This window comes from Pan paniscus, chromosome 11 (assembly GCF_029289425.2).
Source record: "Pan paniscus chromosome 11, NHGRI_mPanPan1-v2.0_pri, whole genome shotgun sequence".
Classification (NCBI taxonomy): Eukaryota; Metazoa; Chordata; class Mammalia; order Primates; family Hominidae; genus Pan; species Pan paniscus.
In genome coordinates, this window is record NC_073260.2 from 43,114,921 (window position 1) to 43,130,323 (window position 15,403).

The 15,403-nt window shown below is 45.1% G+C and overlaps 1 protein-coding gene across 3 annotated transcripts in view; it reads left to right on the plus strand.

The window, feature by feature from the left end:
- Positions 1-14,607, plus strand: part of SLC35D2 (solute carrier family 35 member D2) — a 63,169-nt gene extending 48,562 nt beyond the window's left edge. For all 3 annotated transcript variants that reach the window (XM_063594304.1, XM_034967807.4, XM_003811174.6), the window contains 3 exons: positions 11,126-11,204; positions 13,225-13,307; positions 13,965-14,607. In XM_063594304.1, the coding sequence (XP_063450374.1) occupies positions 11,126-11,204; positions 13,225-13,307; positions 13,965-14,021 (219 nt within the window). In that variant the 3' untranslated portion in view covers positions 14,022-14,607. The remainder of the gene's footprint in view (positions 1-11,125; positions 11,205-13,224; positions 13,308-13,964) is intronic.
- The last annotated feature ends 796 nt before the right edge of the window (positions 14,608-15,403 follow it).

Consider the following 15,403-nt stretch of genomic DNA (forward strand, 5'->3'; position numbering starts at 1 on the left):
TAGTTTTCTTCCCCAGAGGCAACACTGTTGGAAATCTTGGGAGTATTCTCCCTGAGCGGGCGTTCATTCCAATACAGGCATTGGTACCTTCTCCCATACTGAAGGGGCCCTTGAATTCCTATAGCAGGGAATTACTCATCAAATGATTTTTCCTGTGAAGGAAGATGCATTCCCTCTCACCTGCCACACTTTTCATTCTGTGTAAATGAACAAAGACAACTCATGACCTCTTTGATCAACACTCTTCAATTCTCAAACTCGATTTCAATTGCAATGATGTACTCACATGCAGTAAAAACATTTCTGTCTATCTTCCATTCGTTAGTTCTCTCTTTAGCTGTGTCTGATTTAATGATTTAATGTTGATGGAGTTTTTGATTTTAACAATTTTATATTTTATTTGTAAAAGTTCCACAGTTTTTTCCCAAACGTATCTGTTCATTTAGAATACTCTCACTGGTGATCCTTGTGACTGTGCCTTTTATTTCTTTAGGTGTCACACACAGCTATTCCATATTCTGTATCTGACAATCCCAGCATCGGCAGCAGCTCTTGAGAATTTAAGCATGCAGTTTTTTTGTTTCAGGCGATGTTCATTGTGGTTTGCTTTCTTCTGTGTTTGGTGACCTGTGATTGTGAGCATTTTGCTTAAAAAAATTTTTTTTTTTGAGATGGAGTCTCACTTTGTCACCCAGGCTGGAGTCCAGTGGCACGATCTTGGCTCACTGCAACCTCTGCCTCTTGCATTCAAGTGATTCTCCTGCCTCAGCCTCCCGAGTAGCTGGGATTGCAGGTGCCCACCACCACACCTGGCTAATTTTTGTATTTTTAGTAGAGACGGAGTTTCATCATGTTGGCTAGGGTGGTCTCAAACCCCTGACCTCAGGTGATCCACCTGCCTCGGCCTCCCAAAGTGCTGGGATTACAGGCATGAGCCGCCACACCCGGTCCATTTTGCTTAACCTTGATCAGTCCCATGAGCTGAAATTGGGAATTTGAGACACTTTTCTATAGGGACAAGTTGTATTTGCTTCTGCTGGTAGCCAGGGGTTGCCCCAGACCTTGATCCCTTTAGGCCTTTTGGGAGTCTGGGCTCAGTATCCCCTCCTCCCCCTAGAGTTTGGCCCCAAGCCAAACTTCCTCCCCATTCATGGAAAAATTGTCTTCCACAAAACCGGTCCCTGGTGCCAAAAAGGTTGGGGACTGCTGCCTTAGAGCACTTAGCCATTGTTGGAAGCATAAGTTTAGTAAAATACCTGTAGTTTTCCCAGTTGTTGAGTGAGAACATTTAACCTTGAAAAAAAAAATCTAAGCCATGCTTGTGAGTCACCCTTTGTCAAACCATCTCTTATTTTTCTCTCTAATCGAAAAATAAGAAGTCAACCTTTAGTACCCAAACTTAAGACTAGCACCTTTCCCTGGCTAAGCCCATATTCCTCTGTGAACAGGAGAGCAAAGTTTCGAAGTCTTCTCATGTCATTGTAAACTTGATGAGATATTGGCTTTTTTGGTTTGTTTTTTGTTTTTGACATGCACTTCACCGTTTAACCATTCCATGAAGGAAACCAAGAAGTGGACCCTCTGAGGTCAGCTGTCCTCAGTGGGTGAGGGCGGGCAGCCTCGCTGTGAGCTGTCACCCTCCAGGGCTTGCCCATGACAGGCTTGACCCCATCTGTCTACAATTGCATACTTTTTTTTTTTTTTGAGACGGAGTCTTCCTCTGTCGCCCAGGCTGGAGTGCGGTGGCGCGATCTTGGCTCACTGCAAGCTCCGCCTCGTGAGTTCATGCCATTCTCCTGCCTCAGCCTCCCGAGTAGCTGGGACTACAGGCGCCCGCCACCACAGCTAATTTTTTTTATATTTTTTTAGTAGAGACGGGGTTTCACCATGTTAGCCAGGATGGTCTCGATCTCCTGACCTCATGGTCCACCCGCCTCGGCCTCCCAAAGCGCTGGGATTACAGGCGTGAGCCACCATGCCCGGCCTACAATTCCATACTTTTTTTCCCCATTTAATAATGTGTTTCTTAAAAACAAATGCCCTTTTGATAAGAATTATTAATATATTATTTTATCAGTAGTCATTTTAGAAATTGAAAATTCAGGCCAGGTGCAGTGGCTCATACCTGTAATCCCAGCACTTTGGGAGGCCGAGGTGTGCGGATCACGAGGTCAGGAGATTGAGACCAGCCTGGCCAACATGGTGAAACCCCATCTCTACTAAAAATACAAAAATTAGCCGGACCTGGTGGCATGTGCCTGTAATCCCAGCTACTCAGGAGGCTGAGGCAGGAGAATCACTTGAACCACAGGGTTGGAGGTTGCAGTGAGCCGAGATCGCGCCACTGTACTACAGCCTCGCGACAGAGCGAGACTCTGTCTCAAAAAAAAAAAAAAAGAAAATTCGTAAAGGTGTAGTTATTATAAGTAAAACAGTAAAAATGATGAAATCATTAACATTTCAGGTTTACTCAAGTTTGATGAAACAAGGTGGATGTTAATTTCCAAAGTGGGTCTTTTTTTTTTTTAAGATGGAGTCTCGCTCTGTCGCCCAGTCTGGAGTGCAGTGGCACAATCTCGGCTCACTGCAACCTCTGCCTCCTGAATTCAAGTGATTCTCCTGCCTCAGCCTCCCGAGTAGCTGGGATTATAGGCACCCACCACTGCGCCTGGCTAATTTTTGTATTTTTAGCAGAGACAGGGTTTCACCTTGTTGGCCAGGCTGGTCTTGAACTCCTGATCTCAGGTGATCTGCCTGCCTTGGCCTCCCAAAGTGCTGGGATTACAGGTGTGAGCCACCGAACCCGGCCAACATGAACTTTACCTTTAATGGTAAAGTTTTAAGTCTGAAACTGCACTGCAAGGAGACTTCCATTTTGGCATGGCGGCTTTTTCAGAATCCTGCTTTCTTGTAGTTTCTCAGTCAAAGTATGCTAGGATCTGATCATCTGCATCTCCATAGTAAGCTTCCTAGCACATCCTTGGCTTTGGGGACTGGTGCTGGACTTGGGCTGTCTCTTCTCTCCTGACCGGTGCTAAGGGATGTTTTAGGGTTAACACACACACCGCAACTCCAGACTCCAGGCGAGCCCACTCAGCCTCTTACCTGCTTTCATCGCTTTCAGGTTTGCATTTCAGACTTGCTCTTTTCAGCCACCAAACCTCTATTCCGAGTTGAAAATATAATTTAAAAATTATTACGCTTTGAAATGTTTTGTTAAGAAGCCGATAGAATGGTGAAAGGGCCAGTGCCAACCACAGTCCTGAAAGACACTGTAAACCAGCAGTCCCCAACCTTTTTGGCACCAGGGACCGGTTTCTTGGAAGACAATTTTTCCATGGATGCAGGATGGGTAAGGATGGTTTGGGGATGAAACTGTTCCACCTCAGATCATCAGGCATTGGATTCTCATAAGGAACACGCAACCTACATCCCTCAAAGGCGCAGTTCACAATAGGGTTTGTGCTCCTATGAGAACCTAATGCCATCACTGATCTGACAGGAGGTGGAGCTCAGGCGGTCATGCTTGCTCACCTTTTGCTGTGCACCTGGGTTCCTAACAGGCTGTGGACTGGTACCGGTCTGCAGCCCGAGGCTTGGGGACCCCTGCTGTAAACCAAAAAGTGTCTGAGACAGGTCTCAATCTATTTAGAGGTTCATTTTTCCAAGGTTGAGGCTGCACTTGGGGAAAAAGAAACAAGTCACAGTAGGATCTGTGGCCTGTGCTTTTTCCAAGGAGAATTTTGAGGACTTCAATATTTAAAGGGGAAAGGGTGGCAGGAGGGGCAGAGGGAAAGAAAAAAAAAGGGAGGGAGGGTATGTCAGGAAGTGAGTGGTTACATTCTTGTAAGGTCAGTGAGTCCCACATTCTTGCAAGACTTTGATTAGTGCTCACTGAATCCACATGTTACATGTGAAAGGAGGGGTCGAGGAACAATTATTCATTTGTCTGGCTTTCAGCAAATCTGCATTTTACATAAGATAAAAGCAAGCATACAGGAGAAGGAGGCAATCATGCATTTGTCTTGGAGTGGGCAGAGGGATGATTTCTAGTTTTGTCTTTGTCCATACCTGTTTAAGATAAGCTATTAATTTACATCATCATGCGGGCATGGTGGCTCAAGCCTGTAATCCCAGCACTTTGGGAGGCCGAGGTGGGCAGATCACTTGAGGTCAGGCGTTCGAGATCAGCCTGGCCAACATGGCGAAACCCTGTCTCTACTAAATATACAAAAATCAGCGGGGCGTGGTACTGTGCCCCTGTAATCCAAGGTACTTGGGAGGCTGAGGCACGATAATCTCTTGAACCTGGGAGGTGGAGGTTGCAGTGAGCCGAGGCTGTGCCATTGCACTCTAGCCTGGGTGACAAAAAATAATAAATAAATAAATAAATAAAATCAGGGTGAAATTCAGCAGAACTCTGTTTTAGGGTGAAGATTTTGGGAACTGCAAGGAACTTCCTTGTGAGCAATTTGCGAGGGAGGCCACCTGGGGAGATGTGTGGCCCTCTCTCTTTGCAGCTATCTATTGAGGAACAGAATGGAAGGCAGTTTTTGTGTGACTCAGTTTCCAGACTTAACTTCTCCCTTTGGCATTGTGAGTTTGGGGTTCTGAGATTTAATTTTCCTTTCACAACACTATCCTGAATGCCATAACCCCCAAAAGATCTAACTTCAAAAAATTATAATCCTGAAAGAGTAGAATCTCAAATGTTGAAATCCTGAAAGCTGAATTCTGTGGAAGGGATTGTGTATTTCTGTTGTATGCAGGATACATGTTGTGTCACATCAGATGGATGCAACTAAATAACAAAATTTCTTTGTTACTGTCTTCATTCGGAAACTTAAGTATGGTTTAAGGCGATGCCTGTGGGTGCCAATTGACAAGCAGGGGGAATTGTGGAGTTAAATTCAGGTATCAATTCGACTGGATTAAGGAATACCTGGGAACCCAGTGAAGCTTTATTTTAGGTGTCTGTGTGTGTGTGTATATGTGTGGGGGTTTCCACAGGAGATTGGCCTGTGAGTCTGAGTGGACCAGGTGGGGAGGATTTGCCCTCATGGTTGGCAGGCACCAGCCAATTGGCCATGGGCATGGAGAGATCAAATACAGAGGCGAATCCATCCCTCTTTGAAATCTGGGACAGACTTTCTTCTGCTGCCTTGGACATCAGAACTCCTGGCTCACTGGCCTTGGGAATCTAGGGCTTCCACCAGCAGTCTGTGGTCAGGAGGCCTTTGGCCTTGGACCACCAAGTTACACCAAAGGCTTCGCTCGTTCTCAGGCCTTTGGACTTGGCCTAAGCCACGCTACTGGCATCTCAGGGTCTCCAGCTTGCAGATGGCCTGTCTTGGGACTTTTTAGCCTCCATAATTGTGGGAGCCAATTCCCCTGATAAATCCCCTCTCATATATCTATACTTGTGTGTTCTATTGGTTCCGTTCCTCTGGGGAACGCTGACTAATATAGATTCCTTTATTGAGGAAGCCAAATATCATTCCTTCTTACTGTATTCCTAACAACACAACAGAAAAGATCCGTGAAAATGTTCTCTCACAAAAGGGCTGTGAAAAATAAAAGTTTAAAAGCTAGTTATTATTGGTGCCGCAAAAGCAGAACATTGCTTAATTGCAATGGCTGAGCAATTATCAAACTTGCAAATGGACAGCATATGCTTACAAAATCCGTGGGCCACAGCCACTCTCCAAGTACCAGTGGAGGAGTGTTTTGAAGATCATAGATGTGAAAATGCAGGTGAGAAATACAAGAAATCTATGCCAGACACAGTGGCTCATGCCTGTAGCCCCAAAGCTTTGTTTGGGAGGCTGAGTGGGAGGATCACTTGAGGCCAGGAGTTTGAGACCAGCCTGGGCAACATATGAGAACTCATTTCTACAGAAAAAAGTTAGGCAAATATGGTGGCATGTTCTTGTAGTTCCAGCTACTCAGGAGGGTGAGGCAGGAGGATTGCTTGAGCTCAGGAGTTTGAGGCTGCAGTGAGCTATGATGGCACCACTACACTCCAGCCTGGGCAACAGAGGGAGAGCCTGTCTCTAAAAAAAGTATATATATAAAAAAGTGTGTATTTATATATATAAAAGTATATATGTATATGTGTGTGTGTATATATGTAAATGTCTCCTGCCAAATTATTCAATCCTGTAGAATTTCTGTCCTTTAAAAGACATAAAGAATGTCTTTTTTTTTTTTTTTTTTTGAGATGGAGTCTCACTCTGTTTGCCCAGGCTAGAATGCAGTGACGCGATTTCATCTCACTGCAACCTCCGCCTCCTGGGTTCAAGCGATTCTCCTGCCTCAGCCTCCTGAGTAGCTGAGATTATAGGTTCCAGCCACCAAGCCCAGCTAATTGTTGTATTTTTAGTAGAGACGGGGTTTCACCATGTTGTCCAGGCTGGCACTCTGTGAGTTCTTAGGAGTGAGTTCTTCCTAGAGATGGTGAGGATGAGGTTCCTTGGAATTCTTTGACATCTGGAATTATAAGAGAATGATGTGCTTGGGTACCATTGTGGATGGTGGAAGGAATGCAAAAGTGGCCTGTGAATATTTGAACGTTTGTTGAGTTTCTATATTTGTTGGGGCAGGGAACGGTAATCAGTGACAAGGTATAAACTAGGTCATTTGAGTTCTGTTTGTGACTGCCACAACGTTGGGTAAGGCAGTTACTTTTTGTGCTGTTTTTAGAACAGGAAGAAGAAGGCTTTGAGCAGAGGCTCTGGTCCAGGAGTTTCTACTTGGGCACCTCCACCCTGGGGGCCCTAGAAGCAGAACACTCAGCTGGCCTCTGTTGTCTGAATAAATGTGCATCAGATGTATGTGCTGTTATATTTCAAATGTACACAGATAATATCATGACTTCAAAATACAGAGCGCGCTGGGCGTGGTGGCTCACACCTGTAATCCCAGCACTTTGGGAGGCTGAGGTGGGAAGACCACCTGAGCCCAGAAGATGGAGGCTGGGCTCATGTGAGCCCAGTGAGTTGTGATTGTGCCACTGTACTCCAGCCTGAGCAACAGAGTGAGACCCTATCTAAAAAAATATAGAATGGTAAAAAAGGTTACTAAGAATTCAGCAATACTTTTAAATATCTTTGTATTTTATTAATCTACAGATAGTAAAATCAAAGCTAGTCATGTGGAGGTTGATATTTTCAGTAATAAAAGTGGTGAGGTTTCCCTTGCACTGAGTACTGAGTTAACGAAGGTTCTTTTAGTTCAAAGTCTTGGTTTTGGCCAAAGAACTATGCAAGTTTTTTTTTGCATATAGAAATAGAGTCTTTTAAAAAATGTAATATACTGCTACTTTGAGCCCGGTGGTTCTATATTTGCCCTCTCTGGGGACATCTAGTGGATATATTAAGAAGCTGGGAGTGGTGACTAATTCCTATAGTCCCAGCACTTTGGGAGGCCGGAGAGGGAGGATTGCTTGAGCCCCAGAGTTCCAGACCAGCCTAGGCAAGATAGCAAGACTCTGTATCTAGAAAAAATTTAAAAATTAGCCAAGTTTAGTGATGTGTACCTGTAGTCCCAGCTTCTTGAGAGGCTGAGGTGGGAGGATTGCTTGAGCCTGGGAGGTGGAGGCTGCAGTGAACCATGATCACACCACTGCACTCCAGCCTGGGCGAAAGAGTGAGACCCCATCTTTAAAAAAAAAAAAAAGAAAAAGCAAAAGAAAAAAGAAGTGCAGCCCTTCTATCTAGCCGCCATCTGTTGCTAAGGAGGATGGCTGCTCACTGAGGCTCACTCCAGAATGTTAGGGAGGGATTCTCCTCCCTTGGCTCAGCCCAGCTGGTGAGTGATGTCCTAGTCACCCACACTCATGATGGATGGGTGCTGGGATCTTAGATCCGTGATGTCTTCTGATTCTGAATGCAGGCTGAGGTGGTTTCACTAAGATGGAGCCGGGTGTGACGACACACATCTGTAGTCCCAGCTACTTGGAAGACAGGCGGGAGGATCACTTGAACCCAGGCATTCATGTCCCGCCTGGGTAATATAGCCAGATCTTGTCAAGAGATGAGGTTCCCCCCAACCCTTTTTTAAGAAAAGAAAAATGGAGGATGGAGAAAATGTTGCATGATTGGAACCCTGGAGTTGGAATTTTAAAGCAAAAGTGGAAATAAAGAACATCCATGCTGTCCTTGGTTTAAGGCTGTGCTGGTGCGTAGGCGGCCTGCAGGAAGCTCCTGTCTGCCCCTGCGTTGGGCTGGGCCCTGTGCTGTGCTCCCGCTGCTGTGCAGCTCTCTCCTCTGATCTGGGTCTGAGTGGCTCCGGGGCAGGTGCTGTGGATGGGATGGTCCCCTCCGACAGCCAGGGCCTGGCAGAGCAGGCACTCAGTGGCATCAGTTTGAGTTTTTTAATTTTTTCATTGTATGGATAAATAGGATTATTTATAGCTCCTGGGAATCTAAATTAGTGTTAGATTTATTAAAATTATAACAATTTGAGAAACTTGGATTTTCTTTTTTTTTTTTTTTTTGAGACAGAGTCTCGCTCTGTTGCCCAGGCTAAAGTGCAGTGGTGCGATCCCGGCTCACTGCAACCTCCGCCTCTCAGGCTCAAGCAATTCTCCTGCCTCAGCGCCTCCGAGTAGCTGGGATTACAGGCGCATGCCACCATGCCTGGCTAATTTTTTTTGTATTTTTATTAGAGACAGGGTTTCAGCATGTTGGCCAGGATGGTCTCAATCTCCTGACCTTGTGATCTGCCTGCCTTGGCCTCCCAAACTGCTGGGATTACAGGCGTGAGCCACCACACCTGGCCGAAACTTAGATTTTTTCTTAAGCCTTAAAGTTCAACTTACAAATATTATTGCCTTATTTAGAAGGCTAACAATTTTTCTATAAAAGAACATTTACTTTCGTTATTTGATAAATGGCTTATTAACTCAAGTTTAGCTGATTAAAATCCCCTAAACAATGTACTATAAATCAGTTCCATTTACAACTTAGTGAATTAAAAGAATTTAAGCATTTTCAACTGTTTTTACAAATGGGAGCTGCCTACTTTTTCTTCAGCAATTCCAACCCCTGAGGCCAATTAACAAAGCTAGTAGATTGCTTTCTGTACTTAAGCAACTCTTTGAAATCTAATAAACCAAATTTAGAAATGGGGTAAATCAGCTTCTTAAAAACATTCAAATCCTGATGCAGACTTTGACGCTCTTCTTTCAAATTAAAATTGCAAGTCTAATATCAATTATATATTTCAAATTAGAACCACAGAGTTTCTTTAACTTTTCAAATTGTTTTAATTACAATGCACACAGTATTGCAAAGATTACAAAATTTAAGTTTGAAGTTAAGTTTATTCTTCAACTTGTAAAGCTTGATATTCTGATTTTTTTCCCTCTACCACCTCTAGTAATAAACACACTCAGGCCAACAGAGGTTATCGTGTTGAAGGTTTGTGACTGTGATCTCCACCAGAGATTTGAGCCTAGGACCAAGACCGAGTGTTAAATTCTAGCAGGATTCTAGAATTAAATAAATTCTGTGCTTACCCAAGTGCAGGTGCACTAACCCCTTTGCTAGAGTTGAGTTCACTTCTCTCTGTCAATGGTGAATCCAAGTTCCTGCCTTTAACCTGGGACTAATTAATTAATTAATTAATTGAAATGGAGTTTCGCCCTGTCACCCAGGCTGGAGTGCAGTGGTACGATTTCAGCTCCGCCTCCTGGGTTCAAGCAATTCTGCTTCATCCTCCTGAGTAGCTGGGATTACAGGCATGTGCCGCCACGCCCGGCTAATTTTTGTATTTTTAGTGGAGACAGGGTTTCACCATGTTGGCCAGGCTGGTCTCGAACTCCTGACTTCAGGTGATTCACCCACCTCTGCCTCCTAAAGTGCTGGGATTATGGGCGTGAGCCACCGTGCCGAGCCTGACCTGGGATTTAGCTTTTCAAATCTCACACATCTTGTACTCTCCTTGTACCGTCCATGTTTCTTTCTCAGCCAGTTTGTAATCCCTTTCAACATTCCATCATCTGATCTGAGTTGCAGCTTAGGTGAGGTTGCAGCTAATTTCCATCACTGCTTGACTGGAATTAGCTCGCTTCTTTACCTGACTGGATTTGGCATTCTTTACCTGTGTATGTGTTTTCTTGTCTGGCGCTCATTCACAAGGCTGTAGTCATTTTATTGGCAAGTAAGTATCAATACCTACGGTCATGTTAAGTGCCTGAGTTAACTTTGGTAACAGTTACAGGAGCATTATCCACAAGTGGAATCTATTTCAATCTCCTCTGTCCAAGGCAGCAATCGCTCAGCTGATTTTCTCTTCTGACACCAGAGGTCCTCTGCTCTGGCTACAGATCAGAATCACCTGAGGATCTTTCATATCGTGCACGATCAGGGCCCCACCTCAAACCATGTGAAGCAGAACCTCTGCCAGGCATCGTTCGTTGTGTGTTGGAAGTGCAGCAGGCAGGCCGGGCGCGGTGGCTCACGCCTGTAATCCTAGCACTTTGGGAGGCCAAGGCGGGTGGATTGCCTGAGCTCAGGAGTTCAAGACCAGCCTGGGCAACGTGGTGAAACCCCATCTCTACTAAAATACAAAAAAAAGTAGCTGGGTATGGCGGCATGAGCCTGTAGTCCCAGCTACTTGGAAGGCTGAGGCAGGAGAATTGCTGGAACCTAGGAGGTGGAGGTTGCAGTGAGCCGAGATTGCACCACTGCACTGCAGCCTGGGTGACAGAGCGAGACTCCGTCCCTACCAAAAAAAAAAAAGTGCAGCAGGCGATTCTGAGGCACAGAGGATTAAAAACTCCAATTCTTAACTTCATTTAACATGCTGATAAATGAGAGATTTCAGGTCATTAAACCTTGTTCTCCTTACCCCCATGTTGTGGAAACATTCATTGGAAATGTACAGAGAAAATGAGAAGGATACCTTAAATAGAAGGTTTAGCTAATTCACAGCTGGACCATTTTCCTGTCATAAGACCAATAGCAACATATCTTAAGATGTGGGTTACAAAACCTTTATGATATGTGTTTCTTTTTTCTTCGCTTAAAGTGCTTGTGTGGGGGTCTCTGCTGGCCTTAACCTATTTGTCATTACCCAGCGTAGTGAGGCACACACTCCAGTGTCTGCTTCCTTGTCACAGGTTTCTGCTGATGTACTCCACGGTTCTGTGCAGCTATTACAATTCAGCCCTGACGACAGCAGTGGTTGGAGCCATCAAGGTGAGTGGATGGAAACTTGGAAGGGAACAACTGAGTCAAGGAATGGAAATCCAAATATTCCATTGGAGGCCGGGTTTGATTTTGTTGTTGTTGGTGGTGTAAGAACGAGGGCTGTGACCTTTTCAGCTGGGCCTGTGTGATCCCATCTTACTTCTTTTTTTTTTTTTTGAGACAGAGTCTCGTTCTGTTGTCCAGGCTGGAGTTCAGTGACACGATCTTGGTTCACTGCAACCTCCACCTCCCTGGTTCAAGCGGTTCTCCTGCTTCAGCCTCCCGAGCAGCTGGAATTACAGGCGCCTGCCACCACACCCGGCTAATTTTTTATATTTTTGGTAGAGACCAGGTTTCACCATGTTGGACAGGCTGGTCTTGAACTCCTGACCTCGTGATCCACCCCCCTCGGCCTCCCAAAGTGCTGGGATTACAGGCGTGAGCCACCGAGCCCGGCCCCGTCTTACTTCTTCTAATCTATTGCATAGAATAGAGGGACAGATTGCTAATTTATAAAGGAGAGATGAATTATAACTTTTAAGTTGGGGTTGGCTCGGAGGGGGTGGGTCTGGGAAAATGAAGTAAAAAGCTAAAAAGAATAAAATCAGTCCAGGTATCAATGATTAGCAAGATACCTTGTGATCCATAATTTGGTTTTCTGGGAGAACCTGCCCACTGAGAAGTGGAGCCCTTGTGGAGGTGTATGCTGTGTGATGAGATCATGAGCTGGTGGGTTGGTGTGTGGGTGTTTGCTTGTGTGGATGCATCTGAATACACACACATGCACATGAATGAATAGGGGGAGAGGTGTTCTGGATTCTATTCCATAATTGCTTCATTTTTCTATTCACATGAAGTCCTAGAGTGTGTGAAAACACTGCCTGCTTCAAGAGTTTACCTGTCCCCTGGGTGCCCAGAGGTCTCCTAGAATGCACCGGGCAGAGCACGGCCTGGAATTTGTTGACTGTCTCCACTCTGCTCAAGTTTACGATCAAGATAATTAACTCACTACTTGGCCCTGGTGTGTCCACAGATTGCAGTGTAGTGTGGGAGCCCAAGGTTGAAAAAAAAAAAAAAAAAAAGAAAAACCAGGCACAGTGGCTTATGCCTGTAATCCCAGCACTTCGAGAGGCCAAGGCAGGCAGATCACCTGAGGTCAGGAATTAGAGACCAGCCTGGCCAGTATGGCGAAACACCATCTCTACTAAAAGTACAAAAATGAGCCAGGCGTGGTGGTGAGTGCCCTGTAGTCCCAGCTACTTGGGAGGCTGGACCGGAGAATCTCTTGAACCTGGGAGGCAAAGGTTGCAGTGAGCTGAGATTGTGCCACTGCACTCCAGCCTGGGCAACAGAGTGAGACTCTGTCTCAAAAAAAAAAAAAAAAACAAAAAACCCCAGAAAACCTCACTACCCAATGATAGTAAAGAGATAGGAATCTGGCAAGCTGATGACAGCCCCACTCTTCCTCTTTTGCCTGCATGCCAACTGGATCAAGAGAGAGAATAATGCAATTTTCTGTTGTTATCATACCATAATTTACTGCATTTATTTAGTAAGCCCCATATGTAATGGCTTATTTATTTATTTTTCTGAGGCAGGGTCTTGCTCTGTTGCCCAGGCTGGAGTACAGTGGCATGTAGCTCACTGCAGCCTTGACTTCCTGGGCTCAAGCAATCCTCCCACTGCAGTCCGTGTGGAGTAGCTGGGATTACAGGCATGTGCCACCATGCCCGGCTACTTTTAAAAATTTTTTTGTAGAGATGGGATCTCACTATGTTGCCCAGGCTGGTCTTAAACTCCTGGGCTCAAGTGATCCTTTGACTTTGGCCTCCTAAAGTTTTGGGATTACAGGCGTGAGCCATCGTTCCTGGCCTGTAATGGTTTTTATTTTGTTCAACCACCTGTGAATATCCCTATGTACAAGTCTCTATGCAAAGTAACTAAAATGTCTAGTTTCAGGTTTTACTATTTATATTTTCCCCTAAACAGTTTACTTTTAAAATGACGAATCCTCTCTCTTTTTCTGCAGAATGTATCCGTTGCCTACATTGGGATATTAATCGGTGGAGACTACATTTTCTCTTTGTTAAACTTTGTAGGGTTAAATATTTGGTGAGTGGGAATTTTTAATGGACTCGCTTTGGGAAGACAAGAACCTTAAACACTTTGATTAATATGTAATAAGCAAAAGAGCCTGGAGAAGTCTTTCATGTTAAGCCAGGAGGCGTTTTGACATTCTAATTTCTAAGATAATTTTACTTCATCACTGGGTTCATCCTCATGCAGATCCATGGGGACACGTGTGATGGCAGTTTGCGGGGCTGGGATCGGAATTTAACTCACCTGTCTTCCTCACAGCAGGCCCCTGCATTCTCTGCCCTCCTCCTATAAAGTGGAGGGTGTTAACCTTTGTGCCCACTAGGCTCGGCATGCAGGGGGTGTGGACTAAGCCAGCTTTGAAAGGCATTTGGGGTCTCAGCAGTGGGATACTATTTAAGGCTAAGGGTATGTAGTTTATTCAGTAGAAACCAAGTGCTTATTTTCTCTCTGAGGTTCTGCATTAGATTTGATGACTCTTTTTCTGCCTCCAAAGGCTTGTAAATAAGGGGAAATTCTCATCAAGCAATCCACAAACTTGAGGAGAAACACAGATATTGGAATAATTCCCTCCGCATGAAGTGGGTGTATTGATAAAAACGCCAGCAACTGCTGCTGGAGCCCCTGTGAAATTCCCAGTCATTTATTTTCACTTTTTTTTTCTCCTTTCAGCATGGCAGGGGGCTTGAGATATTCCTTTTTAACACTGAGCAGCCAGTTAAAACCTAAACCTGTGGGTGAAGAAAACATCTGTTTGGATTTGAAGAGCTAAAGAGTCTGCAGCAGGATTGGAGACTGACTTGTGACTGCGGGCTGGGGGGGCATTCCCAGTGGGAATGTGAAGCCAGAGGTTTCAGATTCGTGACATCCACCCCCTGGGCAAGTGAGAGCATCTGCAAAATGCAAAGAGAACTACCTCATATGCAGGATGAGCCAATGGCAGTCTCAAGAAATGTACTTGGGTGACACCTTACCTGTGGAAAGCAAATCTTTTCAAAATAAGCCACTGGGACTCGGTAGGTGGAGCCCCAGCTGCTCTTCTAGGGACCTATGGGGCCTTCGTGGCATCTCTGTGCTGTGTGCTGGGGAGGAGGTTGATGTAATGGTGACTCTTTTCTGATCAGCACCTTGGCCGTGATTCCCAAGGTCCCAGCCAAAGCAAAGGGCCAGTTGTTTCAGTTTAAACAGACATGTCTTTAGTCTAATAAAATTAGTTAACTGCCAGTAAAGTTATTTGTTAGCTTTGATGAAAGCTATGTTGGTATCTTTCCCTAATCATCAAAGTAAATAAAAAATCATTTCTATGTATGCCTCATCATGTGATATTATTGGAGGCAGAAAACAGTGCCCGTCATTCACAATGTAACAGAATGTGTCACCTTGAAGGGACAATTCCAAACTCCTTTATGACTCGAGGTTGGGGAAAGCTACAAAGTAACTCAATGGGAAAAAAAAAATACTCAGGCTTTATCCTGTTAGCTATTTTTTTTTTTTTTTGAGACAGAGTCTCACTCTATCCCCCATGCTAGAGTGCAGTGGTGCAATCTCGGCTCACTGCAGCCTCTGCCACCCGGGTTCAAGTGATTCTCTTGCTTCAGCCTCCCGAGTAGCTGAGATTACAGGCATCTGCCACCACGCCCTGCTAATTTTTGTATTTTTAGTAGAGACGAGGTTTGGCCGTCATGTTGGCCAGGCTAGTCTTGAACTCCTGACCTCAGGTGATCTGCCCACCTTGGCCTCCTAAAGTGCTGGGATCACAGGCGTGAGCCACCGAACCCGGCCAATCCTGTTAGCATTTAAGCGCTCACCTGTTTGTTTCTTCTCATCTCCCTCCAGGTTTGTTCAGGAGCTTTTACCACAGGTGCATTTCCTCACATGCTCACCTACCGCCAACCCCTGGTGTATGGGAAGGAGGCCCGAATGGATAGGGTGCCTTTTCCCTCCCTGCGTGGGAATGGGTGTCCCCACTGGAACTGGAGTGCGGGATAGAGCCACGGTCTGGGAGTCAGGAGCCAGACTAACTAAACTTGTCTCTACTATTAAACTCGGGAGACCTTTCCCAAGTCACTTTGCCCGTCGTGGCCTCTAGTATTTTAATCTGTAAAATTCAA